This window comes from Lonchura striata, chromosome 9, assembly GCF_050655825.1.
Source record: "Lonchura striata isolate lonStrDom1 chromosome 9, ASM5065582v1, whole genome shotgun sequence".
Lineage (NCBI taxonomy): Eukaryota > Metazoa > Chordata > Aves > Passeriformes > Estrildidae > Lonchura > Lonchura striata.
Genome location: NC_140711.1, coordinates 19,800,046 through 19,825,135, shown reverse-complemented (window position 1 = coordinate 19,825,135; position 25,090 = coordinate 19,800,046). Strand labels below are relative to the sequence as shown.

At 44.6% G+C, this 25,090-nt stretch overlaps 3 protein-coding genes across 7 annotated transcripts in view; all 3 read left to right on the top strand.

The window, feature by feature from the left end:
- Window positions 1-17,679, top strand: part of LOC144246822 (IgGFc-binding protein) — a 64,264-nt gene extending 46,585 nt beyond the window's left edge. Inside the window, exons 53-68 of the mRNA XM_085587787.1 lie at window positions 459-703; window positions 1,322-1,486; window positions 1,931-2,055; window positions 2,772-3,040; window positions 4,216-4,424; window positions 4,888-5,029; window positions 6,269-6,519; window positions 7,147-7,276; window positions 8,326-8,491; window positions 9,720-9,896; window positions 11,428-11,552; window positions 12,437-12,636; window positions 13,202-13,340; window positions 13,636-13,764; window positions 14,123-14,234; window positions 14,577-17,679. Of these exons, the coding sequence (XP_085443913.1) occupies window positions 459-703; window positions 1,322-1,486; window positions 1,931-2,055; window positions 2,772-3,040; window positions 4,216-4,424; window positions 4,888-5,029; window positions 6,269-6,519; window positions 7,147-7,276; window positions 8,326-8,491; window positions 9,720-9,896; window positions 11,428-11,552; window positions 12,437-12,636; window positions 13,202-13,340; window positions 13,636-13,764; window positions 14,123-14,234; window positions 14,577-14,730 (2,738 nt within the window). The 3' untranslated portion in view covers window positions 14,731-17,679. The remainder of the gene's footprint in view (window positions 1-458; window positions 704-1,321; window positions 1,487-1,930; window positions 2,056-2,771; window positions 3,041-4,215; window positions 4,425-4,887; window positions 5,030-6,268; window positions 6,520-7,146; window positions 7,277-8,325; window positions 8,492-9,719; window positions 9,897-11,427; window positions 11,553-12,436; window positions 12,637-13,201; window positions 13,341-13,635; window positions 13,765-14,122; window positions 14,235-14,576) is intronic.
- A 138-nt stretch (window positions 17,680-17,817) lies between these two features.
- On the top strand, window positions 17,818-19,717 carry PLAAT1 (phospholipase A and acyltransferase 1). 5 transcript variants are annotated; one of them, XM_085587778.1, is made up of 4 exons: window positions 17,818-17,933; window positions 18,454-18,571; window positions 18,769-19,037; window positions 19,415-19,717. In XM_085587778.1, exons 2-4 carry the CDS (start codon window positions 18,454-18,456, stop codon window positions 19,535-19,537), a joined length of 510 nt encoding a protein of 169 aa, XP_085443904.1. In that variant the 5' UTR covers window positions 17,818-17,933; the 3' UTR covers window positions 19,538-19,717. The 5 variants fall into 5 exon arrangements, with proteins under 5 accessions (XP_085443904.1, XP_085443907.1, XP_077641809.1 ...); XM_085587781.1 differs by having other exon boundaries at window positions 18,687-19,037; XM_077785683.2 differs by having other exon boundaries at window positions 18,362-18,571.
- Window positions 19,718-19,989: 272 nt separating this feature from the next.
- Window positions 19,990-23,826, top strand: LOC144246807 (phospholipase A and acyltransferase 1-like). Its single transcript, XM_085587783.1, has 4 exons — window positions 19,990-22,080; window positions 22,510-22,713; window positions 22,899-23,167; window positions 23,548-23,826. Exons 2-4 carry the CDS (start codon window positions 22,602-22,604, stop codon window positions 23,653-23,655), a joined length of 489 nt encoding a protein of 162 aa, XP_085443909.1. The 5' UTR covers window positions 19,990-22,080; window positions 22,510-22,601; the 3' UTR covers window positions 23,656-23,826.
- Window positions 23,827-25,090: the final 1,264 nt, after the last annotated feature.

The window sequence follows — 25,090 nt, the reverse complement described above, 5'->3', positions numbered from 1 at the left end:
AATTTGGTTGCATTTCTGTGAAAATTGTATTTCTGTGGGCCTGTGTAATGACATGTGCATTATGTATTGATGTATACAGATGCAATTCCATTTACTTTATATTTAAAGCTATATTTATACAGTTAATTGTGTATTTTAATATAGACAAGTAGAAAAGCTTTGTATTACTCTCACCATACTATAAATCATAGCTACAACAGCATATAGAAGTGAACAGAAGTTCATTTGCTGCCAAGTCATCCTTTTGTATACAATTTGCAAATTAAATTTAGAGGATGTTTTCTGGAAACTTCTTATTTACAAATAAATATTGGCATGAACCTGAGATGCCTCTCTGAAAGTTTGCCTATATAATAATGATCAGGATGAGGTTGCTATACTAATGCAAACTGCTTTGGCCAACTGAGTCCATGGTGAAATCCAGCACAAAATTCTTACATAATTTTTTTTGCCTTCAGGTCAAGCAATATGTCAAGTGGTAGGAGATCCCCATTATTTCACTTTTGATGGAATGAAGTACACTTTTGTGGGAACCTGCACCTACACTTTGGTTGAGGTTGTCAACACTGCCACCAATGTCATTCCGATAACCATACTTGGCAAGAATGAAGACAGAGGACTAAGAGGGGCCACGTACCTGAAGGAAGTCTACATTGATGTGTATGGTGTACGGATCACCCTTCAGAAAAACCAAGGGATCATGGTAGGTGGTGGTGCTCCTTTTTCTGGCAAGAAGTATCTTAAAATTAGCTCACTTAGAGTAGCTGTAGGAAAAAGGATCTTAACGTTTCCTAAGGAACATTTATGAATATGCTTAACACTTGTGGGCACCCCCATTAAGTGGATGTCATGAGGAAATATAATTTTTCACTAGTTCCCAAGGCTTCTGGTTTAGGTTTCCTGATACATTGTCCTTATCTTAGAGTTTAAACCCAGGTCCTCCAGAGTGGGGAACTGTTGCCTGAATTAAAATATGAAGCTCCCCACTTCAACAGTTTTTATCAACCCAGTCACCTATAGAGAGCAAGGCATAATGTATCAGCCTAGAAAAACATGGGGAGCCGTGGCAGGGAGTCTGCCCCAAGGGTGAGAAAGAGTTTGCTCTCAACCAGGGATCTTTCCAGCTCCCTGTTAAAGGCACAGCATACAAGTTCTGCTCAGTCCTTCTCAGCTAAAAGGTTGATTCCTGCCACCCATAGTTGGAATGGTGGAAATGTAAAGAGCTAAAATTGTCACAGAGAAATCTTCAGCACTGCTAGGAATATAGACTGTGAGCTTTCATAGGATAATGTCCATACTGACAAATGACACATCTCTCCAGTTGAACAATGAGAGAGTCTACACTCCAGTGCAGAACCGACTGCAAGGCATGTCCATTGGAAATGTTGGCAGATTTATAGTAGTGGAAACTGACTTCGGTGTGATAGTGAAATATGATGGCGATCACCATCTGGAAATCACCCTCCCACGCTCTTATTTCTCACAGGTAAGATTTAATATAGAAACATCTGGAGCTGTTTCAAAACTGCTGGTTTGTGCATTTACTTCTAGTTCTTTTTATTCCTGTGCTTTGCTGTTGCATCTTTCTTTGTAGCTGTATTGTACCAAATGTAAATTTTTTCCTTTCTGTTTCTTTCTATTCACAACAGTTTCTTTGTGTTCCAAGGGGGTAGTTAAAGAAAATTAACTGTCTAGAGGAATACTTCCAACTTAGAGAAATAAACAGCTTGAAGCCCTAGGGAATCACAGATTTACTGTAATTTCTGTTTTGTTTCTCCATGGATGCAGTCAGAATGTCTAAAATGTCTGGTACAGGATTGGTTGGTGGTGGTGATTTACTCACATTATTTCACAGGCAATGCATAAGAAGTTATTGGGGAAGTTGATGCTAAGAAGTCATGCTTAGAATATGATTCTTTTCCATCTGCAGGTGCATGGCATGTGTGGCAATTTCAATGGTAATCGTGAAGATGATCTGTCCTTGACCAATGGTACAGTTGTCACTGCCCCAGAGTTTGGAAATAGCTGGGAAGTGGAGATAGACAGTGATAAGGGGTAAATATTAAATAATTTTCATACCTCCCACCTTGCTTTAGGACCACAGTGAATTGTTTTCAATTATTTTTAATGTCTGCTACTTTGTAACATATAAACACTATATACCAGATTGAATTTGTAGCTCAAAAAACAGCCATCTCCACAGGAAACCACTGCACAGGCCAGAGGAAAATCACAGCTGTTTTATCAATCTACATACACACTTGGAGAATGAGTCTTTGAGGTAGTCCTCAGTGTGGACTCTTTATTTCACTCTGGTAACACCCAGAGCAAGATGATGGTGATAGAAAATGGTGAGGGCCAGCTGCTCTCTGGCTGACAGGGAGCCATATGTGACAACACAGCTGAAAAAACTGTGGGTTCACTGGTGAGGCAGGGTCCATCCCACTCCACCTGAGCAAGACAAGTAGGGAAGGAAGCTTCCCCACAGATGGAAGCTAAAGTCAGCCTGGCTCAGTTCAGGTCACCACACAGAAATTTGCAGTGATGAGGCAGATCCAAGGTCAAGCTGTGAAGTCAATCCTTAGTCAGGGTCAAGTTCAATGGAAGTAACAGGTGTCAGACACAGCATGGTGGTTGTGTCTACTTCTGCTCATTCTCTCATCCATTGACAGAAGGAAGTCATAGTCTCCAGCCTCTTCTACTTTTCAGCAGAAAGAAACTTTTCCATTTCAGTCTGTCTTAGAGCAGCTTGTGTCTGTGCTTTCTTGCAGTTGTTTGCCAGACTTAAGAGAAGATGATGATCCTCCTTGTACTGCTGAGAATAAACAAATCATTGAAAGACAGTGCAATGTTCTAAAATCAGACAAATTCAAAGTGTGCCATAGTCTAGTCAACCCTGATGACTTCATAGAGATCTGCATCTATGATATGTGCCAGTATGATGGTATGAAGTCAGCTCTCTGCGACATAGTTCAAGTCTATGTGGACACCTGCAAGAATCATGGAATCACCATTAAATGGAGGAATAGCACATTCTGTCGTAAGTACACAAGCAAGTGAAAAAAAATGAAAACTGAATGACTGATAGCATGAAAAAAATAGCACAATTAATTGAACAAGTTAAAGAAAATGAAATCTAAATTATCACAAAATGCAATTCTACTATGACGATTCCATTGCTTCACTGAACTGTGTTCAGGTTCAGATAAACCCAGAGATAACTCAGAACTAGACAAGTTATGGATATTAATGTGGAGTTAAAATGGCATTGGTAGCCAGATGAGATATTGTAGTGAGCTTAAAATGGAGAAATAATATAACCAGGAGACTAAAAGAGGGATACTGTGTTAGGACACAGGACTCAATGCCACTTACTGTGATTTGAACAAAAACTGTCAATTTGCCCAATTATTTATTATGGACCCTGTTCTCAGATTAATTTTCAGGGTATAGACTTTACTCCACCCATTCAATAAAGCTACAAACACATTATATAAAAACTAGTAAAGATAATGTAGAGGGGTTTTATCTGTGGGACCTTTTTAACAATTTAGTATTGTGGGATTATCAAATGATGTTGTGGAGGAAAAAACAGCTAGTTAAAAAGCAAGTCAGATGAATGTTTAATAGATCCATCAGAAATTCCTGGTTACCTCCTTGCCATGAGTGTAGGAAAATACTGAACTAACAAACCTTTTCTCATGTTACACTTATTCTTGACCTGTCCCCTTATGCATGTCTAGTCATTGTCAGAAATAGGTTTGAAGCTAGATGAATCTGCAGTCTGACCAATGCATGTATGCTGCTCTTGCATCTCTGTAGTTAAGCCAAATTTACATCTGGTTTGTGTCAATGGAAGGTTGAAGATTTTAAGGAATTTGCTTTTAAGAGTCTCATTTCTCACAGTGCCCAAAGAGGCATTTGCAGCTGAACTGGAATACTGAATCTGGATAATCTAGTCCCAGGTGGTTCAGTCATACCCTGTAATAAAACTGAATAAGCAGTTCCAGAGAGCATTCTTTGTTCTATTTTCTGTTGTTTTGTTGCTGGTGGTTTTTTTTAATAAAATATAAAAATAAAAACCAGCTGATGGTCAAAATCAGCTACTAAAAGACAATTCTGTACTACCATTCCACAGGCCAAGGTGTAGCTTTCAGTGTTTGCAGTGCACTTTGTAAATGTATTTAATAACGCTGGCTCTGTTCTCCCACACAGCACTGCCCTGCCCACCCCGGAGCCACTACAAAGACTGTGTCTCTGCCTGCCCATCCACATGCAGTGACATTTTTGCCTCTTCCCTTTGTGAGAAGACAGATGAGTGCACAGAGGGCTGTGAATGTGATGATAATTATGTGCTCAGCAATGGCAACTGTGTGCCTCTCAGCAGTTGTGGCTGCAGGGATGATGACAACAATTACTACAGTGTAAGTAGATTAAGGAGCAAATCTCTGACTTCAAAACTTGTAGAAAATTGATCTCCTGCCCATCTTTGTATGAAAGAGAGAGAGAGATCAAAGACTTCAGGATCTACCTCTTAAATACCTTTCATCTGATTAGCAAAAGCTGCTACCTTGGGTATTAGGAGATACAGAAGCTTGTTTGGTACTTGGCACCTGAGGCCAAAACTGAGCCCTATTGTAAAACAGTTAGTTGATCAGAATTATTCAGGCAATCTGTCCTAGTCCAGTTTTGTGTTCAAATTCTTATGTTGAAGACAGTAAACAAATGGACTGAGATCCCCTGTCACAGGCTCTTGGCGAGACTACAATTAATCGAGGAGTTGTGGAATTGCCAACTGGACAAGGTTGCACCCATTGCTTTTGAACTTTCATTGCACTGCACAGCTGAGCACCTTGATAACATATTATTAACACAACTTGTGTCCAGGCTGGAGAGACATGGATAACTCCACACTGCACCAAAAGATGCCAGTGCCAGAAGAATGGTGTCATCAGTTGCAAGAGCTACAGCTGTGATTCTAGAGAAACCTGCGTGAACAAAGATGGAAAACACAAGTGCAATCCAACAGGTATGTGCAAGCAGGTCTTCACTTGGGTTCACTTGAGGGCTCCAGAAGGAGGGAGGATATTGGTGTACATACTTTGTTTCATGGCAATTCCATTAACTGGGAAAGAAGGAAATTCTGACTGTTTTGTTGACAACATGTTATTGAATACAAGGTTCCTATTCCATGAAGAGAATCTCTAGAGGGAAATGGATACCTGGATATAATTTACTTATATCTATAAATTTGACAGTTCAGTCTGACCTGTTGGACTAAAATTTCTTTTTAAAAAATTCCACTTCATCTACTGAACACAAAATTCAGCTTGTGAATCCCATCACAATGGCCCTGTTTTTTCCACTGCATGTTGATTTGAGAACAGAAAAAAAAAAATCAAATCAAAAACCAGTAAGCAAAACTAGAACAAAGATATGGACAGACATATGATAGGCCAGTCAGAGGACTTTGGTGCTTTTCATTCAACATTTGTGTTGGTTAGGCAAAATTAATCCCATATTTTCTAGGTAGGTTGGGTTGACTAGGAGAGAGGTTGTTGCATAGTGTCCCTACACTTTAGTTTTGAAGAATAGCATAGCATCAGTCCCACTGTAGTGAGAATCAATACAAAAGCATAAGGCAAATTCAGTGTCCCCCTGATATATTTTGGAAAAATGTCTGAACAGAGGCACCCCAGCAGTTTTAAGGATATGTAATGTAATAGGCCTTCCTATGCCTTGCTCCTGTCATAACACTTTACTCTGTGCTCAGCTTCAAAGAGAATACATAGATGATAGTCACTGTATCTGATTGTTAGGTCTGGTAAACCAAATGATCAGTTTAGTAACCTCAGCAGAAATCAGTGACAGCACTAAGTCAGCCAAATTTAAACACTGCTTTTCAATTTTGTAATACATGGCAGAGGTTATGAAAACAACATCTCTTATTAGGCCAGTTCAAGCTGTGCTTGTGTCAGAGTCATTCCTCTGCAGAGGGCCAATGTGCACAACTTAGTCTCAATAATAAACCCTAATGTTCTGCTTTAGCTCAGTTGGCTCACAGTAGTCCTCAGCAGAAGAATGAGTTTCTCTGTCCATCTCTCCATTTGAGTATCTATTCAGTAGAGTGAAGCCTGAGCACCCATTTTTACTTTCAGACCTGCATGCTAGCAGCAATCATTTTTATCTAACAGTTTGGACCAATCCAGGCATGGTGTCTGGCAGATGCACATTTAGACTGGAGAGTAATGAAGCTTTTCCCTTGCAGGTTTTGGGAAATGTCAGATCATGGGCGACCCACACTACATCACCTTTGATGGGTTGGTGCACCACTTCCAAGGGAAATACACATATATTCTGGCTCAGAGCATCCCTGACCTACCTGACACTCTGACACAGTTCAGCATTGAAGGCATGAACTATCCATTACGTGGAATTCGACGCATTACTTACCTGAAAGAGATGCTCATCAATGTTTACAACCACACAGTGCGATTCAGGCAGAACAAGCAGGTTCTGGTAAGTCCCTTCCACACTGCAGAGCACAAGGAAGGTGCTTACTCCCTTGGAAGTGTTTACTCCCTTGGAGTAAAACACTTTTGAATAATGGACTTTTCTTTTTTAAAAAATTAAAGTATTAAAGTGAACTGTATTATTACAACAATGCTGTGAGGTAACCACAAATGAGATTTTCAGTTGTGTGGAGTCTTTTTTCTCCATAGCTATAAAAGATACAATCCTACATCAAACAAAAAAATCAATAGATATAATTTTAGCAATGAAATACCAAATATCCCAAGGCTTACAATAAAGCCACACCAATTTTTATCAATGGTAAGGAAAGATTTGTTTTATGTTAGGATAATTTAATTTCCTTCCTCGTTATTAGTGTGTAAGAGCATACATAGCTGTTATATTGCATTTTTAGCTCAATAATAGAAATTTATTTGGATGATATGAAAGTACTGTGTTCAGATCACTTTCTTCAATACATGATTTTGTTAACTTAAAAAAAATAAATGCTGTTGAATTATCTGATGTGTTTATCATAAAACCAGAAAGTATTGTATTGTAGCATTGACCTGTACAGAAACCAGATTTTAATTTAGCCTATATATAAGGAAGTTTTTTTTCATTCCTTGTTAGTTGGATGGTGTGAGAGTGAGGCTCCCCATTCGACCTCATGAAGGTATTCATATATATCAGAGGACAACAAGAATTTACCTGGAGACGGATTTTGGCTTATATCTGAGCTTTGATGGCAATCAAAATGCAGGTAAGTGATGCTATAAAACTTTACAGAAATATTTTTGCACAGCCCCCAAAAATGTTCTCATTCCAGAGAAGGTCTAAACCCAAAGAAAAATTTGAAATCTTCACCCTTTGCTCTTATGGTCCTTTGTGATATAAAATATCAGAAATTATCCAGAAAATACCAGAAACAAGTGTTTCCCAGGAACCAGAAAAAAAAAAACCATAAAACTGGCATTTCTCTATCTGGATCCCACTGAAATTAGGAGAAATGAGATATAGTCAGACTGTTATATTCTTTTTAAATATTAAGAAAGGTCTGAGTGATAAAAGCAAATAACTTTAAATTGTTAATTGGGATGATGGGGCAAAATGAGGATCTGCCCCTTTGCCAGCTGAACCTAGTCACAGGAGCTGTAGGACTGAGATCAAGCTCTATGCTGTGAGTGTATCATTTTGCATGCTTCCTCTCAAGCCTACTCCAGATAATCCCATTCTTTAGTGTTTGTCAGGACAGTCACGTATACAGGAGTCACTCATGTCAGCTGGACACATGGTGCCTCCTCTGCTCAAAGCACAGCTACTCCTGATTTACAGCAGCATATAGTGTTGTATTTCTGAGTGTATGGTGAAAGTGCCAGGCTATGTATTTATATGGCCATCTTTCCAAACCCTGAAATTCCAAGTACAGAAAGCAAATGTCTGTCAAGAGAAATTCCATTTCTCTGTGATTAAGTGGATTGTAAGTGAAGAGCAAAAAGTGGGTGATGGGTTCTGTTTATTGTAAAGCAGTGTGCACTAAGAGCACCCAGGCAGTTATATCATGTTATATAAAAACTTGTGAAAAATCACTTTTTTCATAATCCACAATCCAGAGCACAGAAACTGTGAATACATGTATGAACAGGTATATTCAGAGCTGTCTCTTATGCTACATATTAAGCCTATGTCATATTACCACCTGCAATCTGAATCACGACATGTGGCACTTGACATTGATTTCTACCTGTTCCATACACTCAGTGGCAACAATTTCTGTGTAACAGCTTTTTTTCCCCTTCTGATTTTGCCTAGACATAAAGCTGGCTACCACCTACAGAAGCAGAGTGGAAGGCTTGTGTGGTGACTTTGATGGGAGATACAGAAATGACTTCAAAAATCCAGACGGTGTTTGGGTGAGAAATGTGAATGTATTTGGTGAAAGCTGGAAAGTTCCTCTGAAAAGAAGCTCTCGTCTCAGGTACTTGATTTTCTATTTAATATCCACAGCAAGCACAGCCACTAGAAGTGAGTGAATTAAGTCATAGTTAACCTCTGGGAATTACTACACTGTCTCATTTCTCTTATCTTTCTTCTTCCCTTTGCTTGTGTGTATGGACCTTTCCTGCTCATCACTAAAGGGAACTCTCCGTGCCTTTCTATCTGGCCAAAAAAGGCCTGAACTGTCAGTGCCATGACTCCAGTTCAGTATCCCTCTTTGGAGTCACAGCCATTACAACTGCTAGGGCACAGGGGTGAATAACGTCTTTGCCAAGCTCATTGTTCAAAGATAAATACATGTGCTAGATGGGCCTGAGTGAGCGCAAATCCTGATTCAGTGTCAGTCTTTCCTCTGGAACATGAAGGTAGCTTTGAAATCCATCAGCATAAATTCACAGTTCCTCCCATAAAAGGTTCTTGAAGGGTCTCATTTTTTTGCTTTCATGGCTATCTATTTTGTTTTTTGATGGTACACAAAAAGTAAAAATGTTCTTTTCACTGTACATGACCATAATATTTGTGGTCAGGAAAATTCTGTGCTAGTTAGTCCATACACAACATTGAAAAAGGCTTTTCTTGTTTCCTTGATGTTTCCTTCCTTCCTGCCTTCCTGCCTTCCTGTTACTTTGAAAGCCCTTTGGAAATTGCTTAGCCACTAACACATAGCTTTTTCAGAAAGTAAATGGAACTGTATTAGCTGTCTGGATATATTTTGGCTGCAAAACTTTGCCTGCCAGAATAGCAGAAAGCCATATACAGGGCAGTGTTGAGAATAAAGGGGCTCTGGAGTCTGTGTCCATCGGAATATTCTGGCATTTCAGGCATGCAGCGAGTTGTTCAGTGAAAGTGAACATATATCCAAGAAACAGAACTTTATTCCAGCTGCATCCCTCATTCAACTATTATTGAATAGATTGGATGGAGGAGGCAATGTATAAGGCATGTATCTTGCAGAATTTCCAAGGAGAAAACTACAGATATATCCTGTTTATTTTAAATATCCATAAATCTCTGAGATGGTAGGAAGTACTCCAGTACATCTTTGATTTGCTGAATCTCTTTCCCATTAAGGATAAAACATGAAAGATGAATAAGCTTACATTTACACCACAAGGCAGAAGTATTCTTGCAGTGTTGCTCAGAGCATAGTACCATGAATGCTGGATGTACACAGAACACTGATGATTTCATAATGACTTCATTTACAGACGAGATGTCAACTCAGAAAATGACTCTGAGGAGGAGCCAGATCCAGGGCTTTTCCAAGGTTGCAACGAAAATCAACTGGAGCAGCAAAACACAACTTCAAGGTGTCAAATCCTGACTGACTTGACTGGTCCTTTTGCCAAGTGTCATTCTGCAGTCAAACCAGATTTCTATTTCACGTAAGTGTCTACTGCAGACAGTTGTTCTCCCCATTTGCAAAATCATTTTGGCAATAGTTTCTGAAAAGAACTATCTTCAGTCATCTGGAGTCTCCAGGCTATTAATAGGAGCTGAAGATGGTAAGTGTCTTTGTAGAAGTGGACCCAGTGATTCCATTATTGATATATTTACATCCCTTTATTTATTTTAAAATAGTTGTGATTATCTTTCTTTCATCTATTCAGTGTTTTACTTCTCTACTAGTTCTACAAAGCAGCTTTCCTGTTTTCCCACACAGATAAAGCAGCAGAGTTAAGCATTATCCCTGTAGCCTGGAATTTCCAGTGTGCATACAGTTCTCATCCACATTCAGTGAGACTTTAGAACCTGGGTCTATTGGGTAGATCTAGCTTCATAAAATTTGTATCATGCCATATACAAAGGCTGAAGCTCTCAGTGACACTTCTTGAATTTTTCATGGAGAAGTACAAAAACCAGATTAGTGAAGATTAACTAAACTGTTATCTGCAAGAGAGTTCCCTCTTCTGGGTTTCACTGTTGCTCTGCCTCCTACATATACAATTCCAACATACCTAATTCTGAGCTATATTCATCCCCACGTTCATCTTCCATGCTTCATCCATCATCAGTCACAAATTTGCCAAGTAGCTGCCAGTTTTCTTTAGTTACAAGTTGTGCCTAATATTGAAAGACAGATAATGGCAATCCTGAATTCCCTCTTATCTGGGAGAAGAATGTTACAGTACTTTAAGCCAAATAAAGTGGACCACTATCCTGATTCTTAACATGAGCCTACTTTTCTCTTCACTCTAGAATTTGGTTGGGCAGCCTGCTCTACCTGCTTAGTGGTTGCCCTGAATTTTCTGAGGTGCTGCATATTTGCATATTCCATTAATCTTGGATCTCAATGCCTCTGAAAATCAGGCCATGAATACTCAAATGATGAGCAAAACTGAGAAGTAGCACTGGCAGACAAACACGGGATAAAACAGAATTCTGTGTCGACATTCAAGGCAGTTGGACATGGGGAGGGTACCCATGTATTGAAAGAGACATGTAATTCAAGCTGTAAGACTTAGCAGGACTAAAAAGTGCTACATAAGCAAGATGAATCCTCAAACAGAAGCAGAGGGCAAAGAAGACGTTACTGTGTTAAGTCAGGTAACTGTTTATTACTTGGTCCAAGGAAGACTTAGATTGTATATGAGGAAAACTTTCAGTTTAGGGCCATAGTTTAGTGGTGGGCCTGGTAGAGTTAGGTTAAAGTTTGGGCTTGATGATCTTGGAGGCCTTTTCCAGCTTTAATGATGCTATGATCCTATATGGACACCTCACACAGCACCAGCAACTGCATAACAAATGATCTGATCTTCCCAATCATGTCCTTGGGGTGTCTTGTACTCCTCTGTTTCCCATCAGCCAGATAGTTTTGCTGGAAAACAAAACTAACTCAGAGTCAGTCAGAAAAGCAGATGAAAACAACCAATAAAAAATGTACTGGGAATTAATGTGTTCTCATGTTGCACACAGGAGCTGCCTGTTTGATATGTGTGTGGAAGGAGATGAGATCTTGTGCCGCAGCCTGGAGGAATATGTGCTGGATTGTCAGCAGCTAGGAGTCAGCATGGATGGCTGGAGGCAACAGACAGACTGTGGTAAGCACAGGAAGAAACAGGAAATAGGGATTCTACCTACAGGACTCTTAAAATCTGAAGTTTAAGCCTTTTCCTATATCAAATCTTCTCAGGGAATAAAAACATGTTGATTCACACTTCATTCACTCTTCACAGTTAAGCACACTTTTTTTTCTGGCCTCTCTTCTGTGTCCTATGCTCACTTTTCCATTTAAACCCCAGCTTTGAGAGATACTTAGGAAATCAGAGCTGTCAACTTCATGTCATCAGAAGTTTTGTGAGGGAAACAATGTCCCCATTCCCAATGGGACAAAAAGTTTAAATTTTGAAGACCTTTACAAGCTACAAATCTGAAGGCAAAATATTTCATTTCAAACTCTCTTTTAATCTACAAAATATTCTAATTATCTTTTTTGCCTGTGAGATTTCAAGATTAAAAAAAATTCAACTGAAAACTCGAAACTTTTCAGACTAAAAAAAATGCTGGAGTAAGACTAATAATAATCTCAAACATATTTTTCCTCATTTTTTTTTTAAGTTTGGAGATTCATCAAACCGTGTTTTCCCTGTGTCTGCTATGGTTAGATGGCTTTGTATTTTTGGTGAAACACAGTTCTCAAAGTTGTGGAACAGCCCTGTCACTTGAAGGGATGGCAACCCTGAACATGTGAGAAGTTGTTTTGAGATCAATGTATACCAGGAACAAGAGCACAGTATACAAATAGCTCTGATGATGCATTTCCTGACTTTGGAGTGCTTTACTTACAACTTCAGAACTATTATATATGTATGCACATCTGTGTGTATATTTATTATATTGCCTCCTACACAATGGATCAGAAAGGGAATTCTGTAAGGAAGTAACACGCAGCAGCCTGCTATAACTGTACTCCTTATTTTTGCAGGTATATCATGTCCTGCCAACAGCAAGTACAGCTCATGCATGTCTGCATGCCCAGCATCCTGCAACGACCTGACCAGCCCTTCTGAGTGTGAATCACCCTGTGTGGAAGGCTGTGAATGTCTCCCTGGTTATGTTCTTAGTGGCTTTGACTGTGTGCCTTACAAACAGTGTGGCTGCACATACCTTAACAAATACTATGAGGTATGGTCTCTCTGTGGGTTAGACAGCTCCCACAGCACTAAACAGTATTTTCTCTTGTTAGTTATTTTGACCATCTCCTCATAATTCTCAGCATGTAATTTTGCAGTAGAAACATTAGAAACAAAGAGCAATTGTTTAATAAAATTCTGGTTTCTGGAGAAAGGGAAGAGAGGTCAAGATATCTTGGTCTCCCTCTGAAACTCTGAAATGACAGATAGCATTTCCACATTGCCTTGGAGGTATTATGTGATTCATCTGCCACTCCTCCCAAGCAATAGTTGCCCAGTTTTGGTCACACATGTACCCTGCCTGGGGCTAGGATCTCCTGCCCCAAACTCTTATTTTGCTTTCTTTTTTTGGGCCATCCTCGATTTTCAAAGAGCTGCATTAATAAGCCATTTCCTTTGGTTTTTTTACAAACTACTTCAAAAAAACCCAATCTGCCCTCCTGCCATTCATCAGGAAACATTGGAGAGAGAACAATGAGGGTTCCTGTGCTACATTCATGTTTTTTTCTGGCTGATTTTAATTAACCTTTTTTAACATCTAACTCCTGTTCTTCCAGATTGGAGAAATATTCACCACTGACGACTGCTCTCAGAAATGCCAGTGCACAGAAAGCTCCACTGTTTTCTGCTTTGATGAAGTGTGTGGGTCTGGTGAAATCTGTGGCATTTCAAACTACAGTCGTGGATGCTACAGGAGTGAGTCAACCGCTATCACATTGTCTTTGATGCTATGAAGTCTTGACTAACTTTAAAGGGCATTATTGGGTTAGGGATAGTTGCAAGAGTGTACAGAAGAAAACCATGCAAGGGATCTTGTTCTGATGTTTCACTGGAGAAACAGTGTTTCTTTCTCTTATTCATGTTGTCAGATATAAGAAACATGATAAAATACAGGGGATGGGCAGCATTAGGAGTCAGCGTAATCTAAGCAAGCACAGTTCTATTCAGGGGTGAATTATCTGAGAGTCAAATGTTTCTCCTTTTTTCCCAGGTGGCCCATGTATGCCAGATCCTTGTAAGAATGATGGCATTTGCTCTGAAGCTTCCAACAGCACCTCCCTCTACTTCTGTGAATGTTCAGAACTCTACACAGGACAAAACTGTGAGGCTGAAAAAATAGGTAATAATAGTATTCTGTATTTCCCTGTCTGCATTAACACATCACATCATTTTCAAAAACACATCATTTTCAAAAATGTTGTTACAGAGAAGACTGGCCTTGCTCTTCATTTTCATGATGTAGGTTAGCAACCCAGTGGGTGAGAGCCTGTGCTCATCCAAGCAGAGAGAAGGGTCAGAGGTCCTGGAGAGGTACCAGAAATCAGCATAGCAGAGAGCACACAGGACCTGGTCTGGCATCACTCCAGAAAGCTACAGAGAACACAGAAAAACCAAACAGACAGACAAGGGTGGAGAAAAAACATTTCTGTTCACAGCATGGTTAGCTTTCAGTGACAGCGCTCTTGTGTTTTCTTCAGCTGAAGACCCTGACATAGAGGATTCGGACCACACAGTTGCCATTGTCATCGGAGTTGTGGCAGGTGTAGCTGTTATTGTCATTCTCATCTCCTCTACAGTGTACCTGTTCAGGTAAGGCTTTTCCCAGCTTTGCTACATTCAGCAAAGACACCTCTTTTAACACCTGTAAACCTCAAAACTCTCATCAGTCACATACCTGCAAAAGCAGAAAGGAGCCATAGCATTGTGGATCTCTTCTGAGGAATGTGAGGGAAAACTTAACTTTTTTTATCAGGAATTAACACATTCCATCTCTTTTACACAAGGCATTTGCATCACTTTTTATAAAACTCTAGCTTCTCCAAAACCCAGTTCCAGTCATGCTCACTTCATCTCTCACTATAAATAAGAATTGAAATTAAAATAGGTTGTTCTTTTCTTTTTTCTCCCCCCCCCCCGCCCCCCATTTTACAGAAGGAAGAGAAAGATGGATACAGTTACAATAACGAGGGATTCTTCTTTGCAATGGTCCAGGGATAAATTGGATGCTAGAGAACGTGAACAAGATTATGGCTGCATCGTGAACAGTGCATTTGATCAAAATGAATGCCCAAATACACATGCATAGTTAACAATATTATTCCTATTGATTTGTCATACTTTTTACTCTTGTATTTTAATCATATTTCTAATGTTTTGAGAAGAAATTATAATAAATTTATCATTGCATTTGTTGAAAATCTTTGTCATTGTTCATTTAAAATATCTTTCAGATATCACACTGTAGACCCAAACTGAAATATGTTCTAACTGACCAAAGAGACTTTGTTGTCTTCAAAGAATGTTTGAAAAGCATGAATTTCAGACAGACCTTGATGGCACAAGTGTGCTGCACAACATCACATACACACATTTGAGAGACGTACAAACCATAGACTGATGTGGTCAGAATTCAAACTGAAAGAGAGTAGGTTAAGGTTAGATATCTGAAGGTAGGTTTAGGTTAGATCTTAGAAAGAAATTCCTTACTATGAGGGTGGTGAGGCATTGGAATAAGTTATCCAGAGAAGTTGTGGATGCCCTGTCCCTGAAAGAGTTCAGGGCCAGACTGGATGGAGCTTCAAGCAATCTGGTCTAACGAAAGGTGTCCCTGCCCATGGCAGAGGATTGGAACTGGATGATTTTTAGGTTCCTTCCAGCCCAAACATTCTGTGATTCTACGAACTAGTTACAGCATCCCAGGCAGGATGAGACCTGATCTGTCTTCATGAGATTTTACCCAAATCCTTCCATGAGGAGGGGATTAGTTGACTGACATGGACACAGTTTTTTACCCCTCTTCTGGAAAGGCATGTCCAGCTGGGGAGAGAAAGAAACAAGACACTGAGCTCACCTGAGGACAGATGTAATAAAAAGGATGACCTCCATTATCCTCTTAGAGTGGAGGGGACAAGAAGTAGGCTTGTCATCAGTCCCCAGCCTGTGGGGGCTAAGTAAGAGCAGAATTTAACAAAAACTTTCTGAAGAATGAGATCATATCATAAACTCTCCTTAGGGGTCTTTGCAAACTCAGAAGCTGCCACACTGATGCACGTGAGTGGAGCTCTGCATCAACTCAGCCCCAGACCCTACTGAGGAATCCCCTACATCAGGAGACCAAAGGTATTCGCAGCAATGCCTACTTACATGCTGTGTGAGAGACCCACCCCATGACAGACCACTCACAAAGCTCAGGGACTGAAGCACTGCCTGAGTCTTGTCCAAGCCCAGAACGGATTAGCAGGGCTATGAGTGAAGCTTTGACATGTAAAGCACCATGAAAATATTTCTGGTGCTTTTCCAGTTTGTTGCGGGTTACTTTCTGATTGTTGAGGAAAACATATACTGCAGGTAGCTCAGTGTACAACTGCACTGTAAGATGCAGATTGAGCTCTGGGTGGTAAGGCCTGACTGAACTGGTGCCAACCCTTTAAGTAACAAAGGCCAGGGGGACCTGTGACACAAGCACATGTACAGACACTCAGAGATATCAGGAGCTGAGGACCCCAGACTGTGAAGGTACAAAATCTACAAGGTTTCTTTTGTTTGGGATTCCTCCTTGGAGGCATCCAGCTCAAGCTCTTGGGTTTTTTGGGTTTTTTTTGTTGTTGCACCATGATTAATTTATTTTAAGGATCCAGATGTTTGAAACTCTGCTATGGCAAACATGGGACCACGCAGGTGAGAAGCCTTTGAATGTGTGAGTGTGAGGTGTATAGGGAGTCAAGAGAGGCACCTCAGAGGGACTCTGACAGGGCTTCAGTCCCAGGTCAAGTGCAGCAAGTGTGACTGCCAGAGTGGGTCCTGGATGGTCAAACAGGAGGGTTTTCTTAACAGGGCTTGCTGTTTTTTCTGATGTAATGCTTGTTATTATTTTATTACCTTTTTTCCTTTCCCTTGTTCCCATAAACTCATGTGTACTGTTAGCCAGAGAAGTATTTGCAGTCTCTGTGGTGAGTTAGGTTATTCTGGTCCATTCAAGAGCACACCAGCTATCCATACACACAGGCTACATCTATTTTGGAAAGGCTATGAATAGAAAGAGCCTTTCAACCTCATTACACAATGAAAATGAATCAGTGAGAGAGACCTACTCGTGCACAAATGAACTGTCAACTTTATGCTGGAATTTCACTGTGTTTATAATACATCTCTGCTGCCTGTTCAGTAGCAGTTTCTATTGAACTCTCGTGCCTGCCCAGCGTGATTCAGTGACTGCCGAGCAGTGCTGATCACACTCACCTCCTTTTGCATTGGGTGGGAGCACAGGCCACTCCCACCCCTGCAGGATCCCAGCTCAGGCTCCCCTAAGCAACAGGACCCTGCTGTGCCGAGGTAAAGCAGATATCTGGGTTTCCATGTATATGTTTGGGGTTTTTTCCATACCACAAGAATTGCCTTGTTGATTAAATTTCCACTGCAAAGCTTTGCAAATAGTTCAGATTTAAAGGAGGGGATGATAAAGAAAGCAGAACTGCTGTTCAGTGCTCTTCTGAATTAATAATTAATGTCACTAGAAGACAGAAAGATGGCAAATCTTCCACTGCTCTCATCTTCTCTATCAACCAGCTTTCTCCCTAGACTTCTGAAATGCAAGGCTTTAAATACCACTTAGTTCAACTTACCCAGAGGACACTTTTCTCATTAGTTTTAGCACACTGTGCCAACACCAGTAAATGAAAAGGCTGTACGGGCTCAGCTGCGCTTATCTCTTGGACTAGGACCCTTGCTGGGCACAATCATGAAATTCCTCTGCTGTCCCAAAGGAAATGCCCAGGCCACGTTATAAAAACACATCCTAAAAATCCCTTTGCCCTAAAATTATTTCACGCAGAGCTCCACCTCCTTTGTGTCTCATAATGGCGAAGAAGTAGAACGGCAGCACCCCATTTTTCTCTCGAAAGCTTTGCTGGTGAGGGATGCTCACTCCCCGCTCGGCCGAGCGGGACCGGAGCCACTTCGCGGCTGGAGGGGCTCGAGGAGCTGCGGGTGTTTTCGGGAAAGTGGCAATTACAGGTCCCCCTCGGGAACAGGATCGCATTTTCTACTAAACCCGCGGTTTTGGCAACAATTCCGGGAGCAGAGCGTTCGGATTGGGAGAGGCGGTGGGAGGGAGAAGGCGGGGGCGGTGGGATGGGACGGGACGGGATGGAAGAGGAGACGGACGGGCGGCACTGAGTCAGCGTCGACCGGGAGCCCGACAGGATCGACGCAAGCGCCATCTTCATCCTATTTATAGCGGGAGCAGCGGGCCGGGAGCCCGACCGCAGCAACAGGGGAAGAGGCGCGGAGGTGAGCGGAGCTCGGGGGATGCGAGCGGGCGTTTGCAGCAGGATGCGGCCCCTCCAGGCTGCCGGCGGCGGGCGCGGCTCTGCCGGGCGGCCGGAGGTGCCCCCGAGCCCGGGCACGGCTCGGCCCCGCGGGCACCCCCGGGCAGCCGCGGCCCGGCACCGGAGCGGGCCCGGCCCGGCCCCAGCGGAGCCCCGAGCGGAGCGCGGCCGGGAGGGGAGCGCGGGCACCGTGGGCGGGCGGGGGCAGCCGGGGCCGGCGGCGGCAGCCCGGGGGTGCCCGCGGGGCCGAGCCGTGCCCGGGCTCCGGGGCACCTCCGGCCGCCCGGCGGATGCGCTGCTGCGAGCGGGGCCGGGCGCTGCCTCGCCGCCGCTGCGGCAGCCGCTGCCCTCGGGCCGCCGCTGACACCTCCGTGCCCGCGCTCCCGGCAGCTGCCCCTGCACGGCCCTCGCCTCCCGCTGCGCTCTGCCCTGCGCTGAGCCAGCCCGGCTGCAGCCGCACGCCCTGACTGCACGACCCCCAGATGGCAGAAGGCAAGTGCCACCCCCAGCCTGGGGACCTGATCGAGATCCACCGGACAGGTTACCAGCACTGGGCCCTGTACATAGGGGATGGATATGTCATCAACGTCACACCTGTAGGTAAGACTTGTGCTGCCTGGCAAGGTGCAGAGTGGGTGTTGGGATGCCCCAGGATCCCTGTCTCCTTTCATATCCTGCTGCTAGTAGACCCTGTGTATGTAGATGACCTTTCCAGGAGCAGAAGAAACCCATCGGAGGTCGTGGAGAGGCCAGAGAAGTTCTGCCTGACTGCCTTATGTCCTCCCTGACTTCTCCAGATGAAGGAGCCCCATCTCTGTCAGTGAGCACCACATCAATATTCACCAGAAAGGCAAAGGTGAAGAAGCAGCTCCTGAAGGAGGTGGTGGGAAATGATAAATGGCGTGTCAACAACAAGTACGACCGCTCCCGCACTCCTCGCCCCTTGGAGGAGATCATCCGGTGTGCTGAGCAATGGATTGACAGGGAGGTGCCATATGATGTGCTTTATGAGAACTGTGAACACTTTGTGACAGAGCTTCGCTATGGAGAAGGAGTCTCTGAGCAGGTGAGAGCCACGGGGTGAGCCCCTGGGTGCCTCCCAGGGCTCCTCCTGCTGCTCGCTGTGAGCCGCGGCGCTGGGACACAGCCTGCAGCCTGCATGGGGCCAGCCGAGTGCCAGGCTGGGCTGCAAAGCAGCGCTGCCTCCCCAGAGCCCCTGCCCCTGGAGGGTCACTGTGCTGTGTCTGCAGCCTGGCAGTGCCCTCTTAGTGAGTGCCACCTCCTCGGGGTACAAACCTGGCTGTGGCCCCTTCTGCTCATGGGGCACAGCAGCCTCTCACTGATTTGTTTACCCTGAGTATCCCTGCCGTATCTTTATTATCATGCTGGGAGAGCATAAGTGCTCCTCATGTTTCCAGCCTGTGTTTTACTTTCCTTTTGTAGGTCAGAAAAGCAGTTATTGGTGCTATAGCAGCAGTAGGAGGTATCGTTCTTGCTGGTCTTGCCACCGCTGTTGTGAAGGGCTTGTCTGGGGACTCATCCAGCAAAGAGAGAAAGCACTACTAATGGGCTGTCAGAAAGAGCTCAGAACAAGGCAGAGGAATCTCCTGGACACAGTGGTCACTGTCAACTTTTGCTACACCTGCCATCAAGGCTTCCTAGCAACTGTGCCACCCTTGCTATAAACATTAATAATATAACAGTAAAGAATTAATTTTTACTTAAATAAAATATTAGAAATCTAAATTTTAATTGCCCCAAAATCTTCTTTTATCTAACTTTGCATTCAAGTTCAAGTGTTCGGCCTTGCTTTTCCCTGCTATTTCATTAATAAACAAAATGTCAAGATCAGCACCATTTACTGACCTCCAGCAGCACTAGCCTGGTTCCATATCTCCTTTTATTTCATTGCCCGTGGTGATTTTTGTGGTAGTCTGGGCACATTTGCACTGGTGTAGGCTTTTCGTCCATTTTCGTCAATTGGTTCCAGTGGGCTGTTTCTGTATTTCTGTGATTTTAACCTCAACATTCCAAAAAAAGTAGAAAAATTTACTGCTGAGGGTTTTCCAGCCAAGACTTTATGTAGGTGGGAAAGCCCTGGCTGCACTGTCTGCAAAGGAGCAGGCAGGGCATGTGCACTGTCTTCGGGTCTGTACTTGTGCTGCTTAGTCAGAGAAACTCCTGGGAGGTTGGGAGGTCAGAGGGAAGGTCAGGTCTTATAAGCTGTATCCTTCAGAGTTTTACAGGAATGCTCTAGTTTTGGCGTGATGGTGTTTTGCTTGTTTTTCCCTGCCTACAAAGTGTTTCCAAATGTGCTGAGCCATACCATTTCCTTGTCACAAAGCTGATGTGTGCACTGTCTTGGAAGAAAACTGTTGAGACTAAGTGTGCTTTATTGTCCATTACCTGGAGTGTCTGTCTTCAGTGCTTGGAACCAGGTTACCTGCAGCCCACCTGTGAGACACAGAATCCTGTGCTGCTTTTCTTGCAGGCACCTGCCTGGACTGCAGAGACAGAACAGCTGTCTGTGAGAGGCTGGTTGGTTTTGTCTGCTCTGAACAGATTGTCCAAGTTTAACCCCAGCCAGCAACAAAGCACCAGGCAGCCACTCACTCAATCACTCCCCTGCCAGCCCCATCAGGGACAGAATCGGAAGAGTAAAACACTTGTGGCTTGAGAAGAAGTTGGTTTAATAGGTACACCAAAAGCTTTGCATGCAAGCAAAGCAAAACAAGAAATCAAACTGTTTTTTTTAAGCAGCAGTTTTTCAATGTTTGAAATAACCAAGCCAGAGTTTCCAGTTGTACTTTGTACCTTTGTTATTACATATGAAGAAAGTTTTTTATTTTAACACAGGAAAACACATAATCAAACTGAAAGTGAAACTCCTTTCTGGATTCCTGGAAATGGAATTGAAACTTCTTTTATGGCTAAGCTATTGAGGTTATACAGAACTTCTGAACTTTCCTGCACTCAGGGCGTTCTCTCTGCACACCCTGACAAGGGATCACCATGTGAGGGCAGCAGATCGACCTCTCACGTCTCTACTTCATCCTGGAATACAAGAGAGCTGGCATTATTTTATCTAGGGAATTGTCTTCTTGTTCTTGAAAGCTGCAACATTTCACAGAATGCAGAAATTTACATTTGTACTGTGCTTCATTTTCCAGTCAGGGTGATGTTGCTCATTATGGGATGCCTGTCCATGGAGCCTGGTGGGTGCATTGACAGGATTTGGTGGAACACTGCCCAAAACCATAAAGTGAGAGTGTGAGGAGGAGCAGCAAATCCATCGCTTGCCACATTCTTCTCTTCTGAGCCTTTCTAGGAAATGCTGGCGAGGCCTGAGACCTGCTTGAGTTGCCATGGAGAGGGTCTCGGTTGTTCTTTTCCCAAAGCTGAGAGAACTCTCAATGCCTGTGCAGTGGGGCACACCCAGCACAGGCACAGGGTGTCCCTAAAAAGAATAGCATTTGCAGGACATTAAACAAACTGAATCTAGTTCACATCAGATGATGAAAACCTGGGCTGATTCAATACAAGACAGGGAAGCCCTAGCATTGTGCAGCCCTGAGCCTGGCTCAAGGGCCTCACCTGGTCCTCTTCACTCAGTTTGTAGGTGGGGCAATGTAAATCTAATCCATCAAGCTGTTGCTGAAAAGTTTTTTGCATTTACACGAGGCGGTTTGCACTGGCTATTTACATCTTCTGATGGGTTCAGAACTGGTTGACTGGTATGCAAGCCAGACTATAAACATGACCCAGAGTTCTTTTGCAACACGATATCCTGCCATATGTATAGGAGCAGTGTCAGCGTTGTTGCCTGCATGGAACAGAAGGACCCCTTGAGGGCAGGGGCATCTGGCAAAGAGGGGGAGGCCCAGCTTCCAAGGCGGCAGAATCGGATTTTTCACCCAACGGTGGTTTTGGCAACAACTTTGAGAGCAAAACCATCCTGGAGTAGGCGGTAGGTGTGCCTCGATGGGCTGGCTCCGGGGCAAAGTCGGCAGTGGGCACGGAGGGTTACACCCAGCGCTTCCTGCTCCCCATTTATAGCGGGTAGAGAAGACTTTGAGACCGCCCACGGCAGCAGCGGGACAGGCGCGGAGGTGAGCGGAGCTCGGGGGATGCGAGCGGGCGTTTGCAGCAGGATGCGGCCCCTCCAGGCTGCCGGCGGCGGGCGCGGCTCTGCCGGGCGGCCGGAGGTGCCCCCGAGCCCGGGCACGGCTCGGCCCCGCGGGCACCCCCGGGCAGCCGCGGCCCGGCACCGGAGCGGGCCCGGCCCGGCCCCAGCGGAGCCCCGAGCGGAGCGCGGCCGGGAGGGGAGCGCGGGCACCGTGGGCGGGCGGGGGCAGCCGGGGCCGGCGGCGGCAGCCCGGGGGTGCCCGCGGGGCCGAGCCGTGCCCGGGCTCCGGGGCACCTCCGGCCGCCCGGCGGATGCGCTGCTGCGAGCGGGGCCGGGCGCTGCCTCGCCGCCGCTGCGGCAGCCGCTGCCCTCGGGGCCGCCGCTGACACCTCCGTGCCCGCGCTCCCGGCAGCTGCCCCTGCACGGCCCTCGCCTCCCGCTGCGCTCTGCCCTGCGCTGAGCCAGCCCGGCTGCAGCCGCACGCCCTGACTGCACGATCCCCAGATGGGACAGGACAATTGCAAACCCCAGCCCGGAGACCTGATCGAGATCGACCGGCCACTTTACCAGCACTGGGCGCTCTACCTGGGGGATGGATATGTCATCCACGTGACAGGTAAGGCTTGTGCCGCCTGGCACGGTGCAGAGTGGGTGTTGGGATGCCCCAGGAGCCCTGTCTCCCTCCATGGGCCCCTGTGTGTGAGGCTGTCTTTTCCCGAAGGAGTCAGAAACCCATCTGAGGTCCTGGAGGGGCCAGAGAGGGTCTACCTTCCTGCATTATCTCCTCCTTGGCTTCCCCAGATGAAGGAGCCACATCCCTTATGCTTAGCAGCTCTTCAATACGTGCCACAACGGCCAAGGTGAAGAAGCAGCTCCTGAAGGAGGTGGTGGGAAATGATAAGTGGCGTGTCAACAACAAGTATGACCGCTCCCGCACTCCTTTCCCTGTGCGGAAGATCATCCAGCGTGCGGAGCAATGGATTGACAGGGAGGTGCCATATGATGTGCTTTATGAGAACTGTGAACACTTTGTGACAATGCTTCGCTATGGAAAAGGAGTCTCAGAGCAGGTGAGAGCCACGGGGTGAGCCCCTGGGTGCCTCCCAGGGCTCCTGCTGCTCGCTGTGAGCCGCGGCGCTGGGACACAGCCTGCAGCCTGCATGGGGCCAGCCGAGTGCCAGGCTGGGCTGCAAAGCAGCGCTGCCTCCCCAGAGCCCCTGCCCCTGGAGGGTCACTGTGCTGTGTCTGCAGCCTGGCAGTGCCCTCTTAGTGAGTGCCACCTCCTCGGGGTACAAACCTGGCTGTGGCCCCTTCTGCTCATGGGGCACTGCAACCTGTCACTGATTTATTTACTCTCATTATCTCTGCGTTTTCTATATTATCATCTATGGGGTTGTAAATATAAGTTCTCCTCATGTTTCTAGCCTGTGTTTTGCTTTCCCTTTTATAGGCCACAAAAGCAGTTGCTGGCGGTGCTACAGCAGCTGCAGGAACTTTCGTTCTTGCTGCTGCTGCTCTTGTTGCGATGGCATTCTCTGAGAGCGCATCCAGGAGGTAGTGCCACTGAGGGGCTGTGAGGCAGAGCTCAGAGCACGTCCGGCAGTGTCCCTGGCCACAGCGGTCATAGGCCAGGTTTTGCTTCACATGCCATCAAGGCTTCCTAGCAACTGTGCCACCCTTGCTGTAAACATTAAATAATCCCTAATAAAATGTCTGCAATATGAAATCATATTGCCCTAAAATCCTCTTGTATCTCAATATAGTTTTGTGAGCAAGTTCAGCAGTCCAGCCTTGCATCTCCCTGCCTTCCCATGGAGACAAAAGTCAGTGTTTTACAGGCATGCTCTAATTTTGACATGATGGTGGTTTACTCACTTTTTTCCTGCCTGCAAAGTGTACTTTTCTCAGTCTCTTCTGACTCTCTTTGGGAGCAGCAGAACCACCAGTGTGGGGAGGTCTGACAGGAAAACCCAGTAGATCTTTCTTTATCAGCTGTTTGCTCCCCTGTGCCATCGAAATTTCTCCCATCACCCTCTAAGTACAGCAATTGCTGGCATTGGACCTGAACAAGTATGCCAGGTGATTTTTATGGTCCCTTCCAATGCCAACCCATTCTAGGATTCTACTCTTTGAGCTGCCAAGAAACCACTGAAGCTTAAAGAATCGCAAGGGCAACCAGGAACCTTTGACCCTTGGAGCTGTGACCATTCTCTCTTCAGTGACCAAATGTTGATTCCAAAGCATTCATAGTCCCAGCACCAGATCAATTCTTCCCCCAGCCAGCAGGAAGGCAAAGCCAGGGTTCCTGCATGCTGGGGTGTGGGATGTAAAGAATGAGCTGTGCAGTACCAATGCTTCATCTCCCAATGTACTGAGCCTCACCATTTCCTTGTCACAAAGCTGATGTGTGCATTGTCTTGGAAGAAAACTGTTCAGGCTAAGTGTGCTTTATTGTCCATTACCTGGAGTATCAGACTTAAGATTTTGGAACCAGGTTACCTGCAGCCCACCTGCGAGACACAGAATCCTGTGCTGCTTTTGTTACAGGCAACTGCCTGGACTGCAGGGACAGGTGAGAGCAGAACAGCTGTCTGTGAGAGACTGGCTGGTTTTGTCTGAACTGGTTGTCCCTGTTTAACCCCAGCCAGCAACAAAGCACCAGGCAGCCACTTGCCCATTCCCTGCCAGTCCCATCAGGGAGGGAATCAGAAGAGTTGAAGTGAAAAACCTGTGGCTTGAGAAAGGTTGGTTTACTAGGTAAACCAAAAACTTTGCAAGCTAGCAGAGAAAAACAAAGAATTAATTAATTGTTTTTTAAAACATCAAATTTTCTATATTTTAAATGATCAAACCAAGAATTCCTGTTGGTTTTCTGCTGCCCTTTGTTATTTCATCCCAAAACATTTTTTAGCTTTAATACAGGAAATCATGATGTAATCAAATTGAAACTGAAACTCCTTCATGGATTCTTGGAAATGAAGGGTTTTATAGGA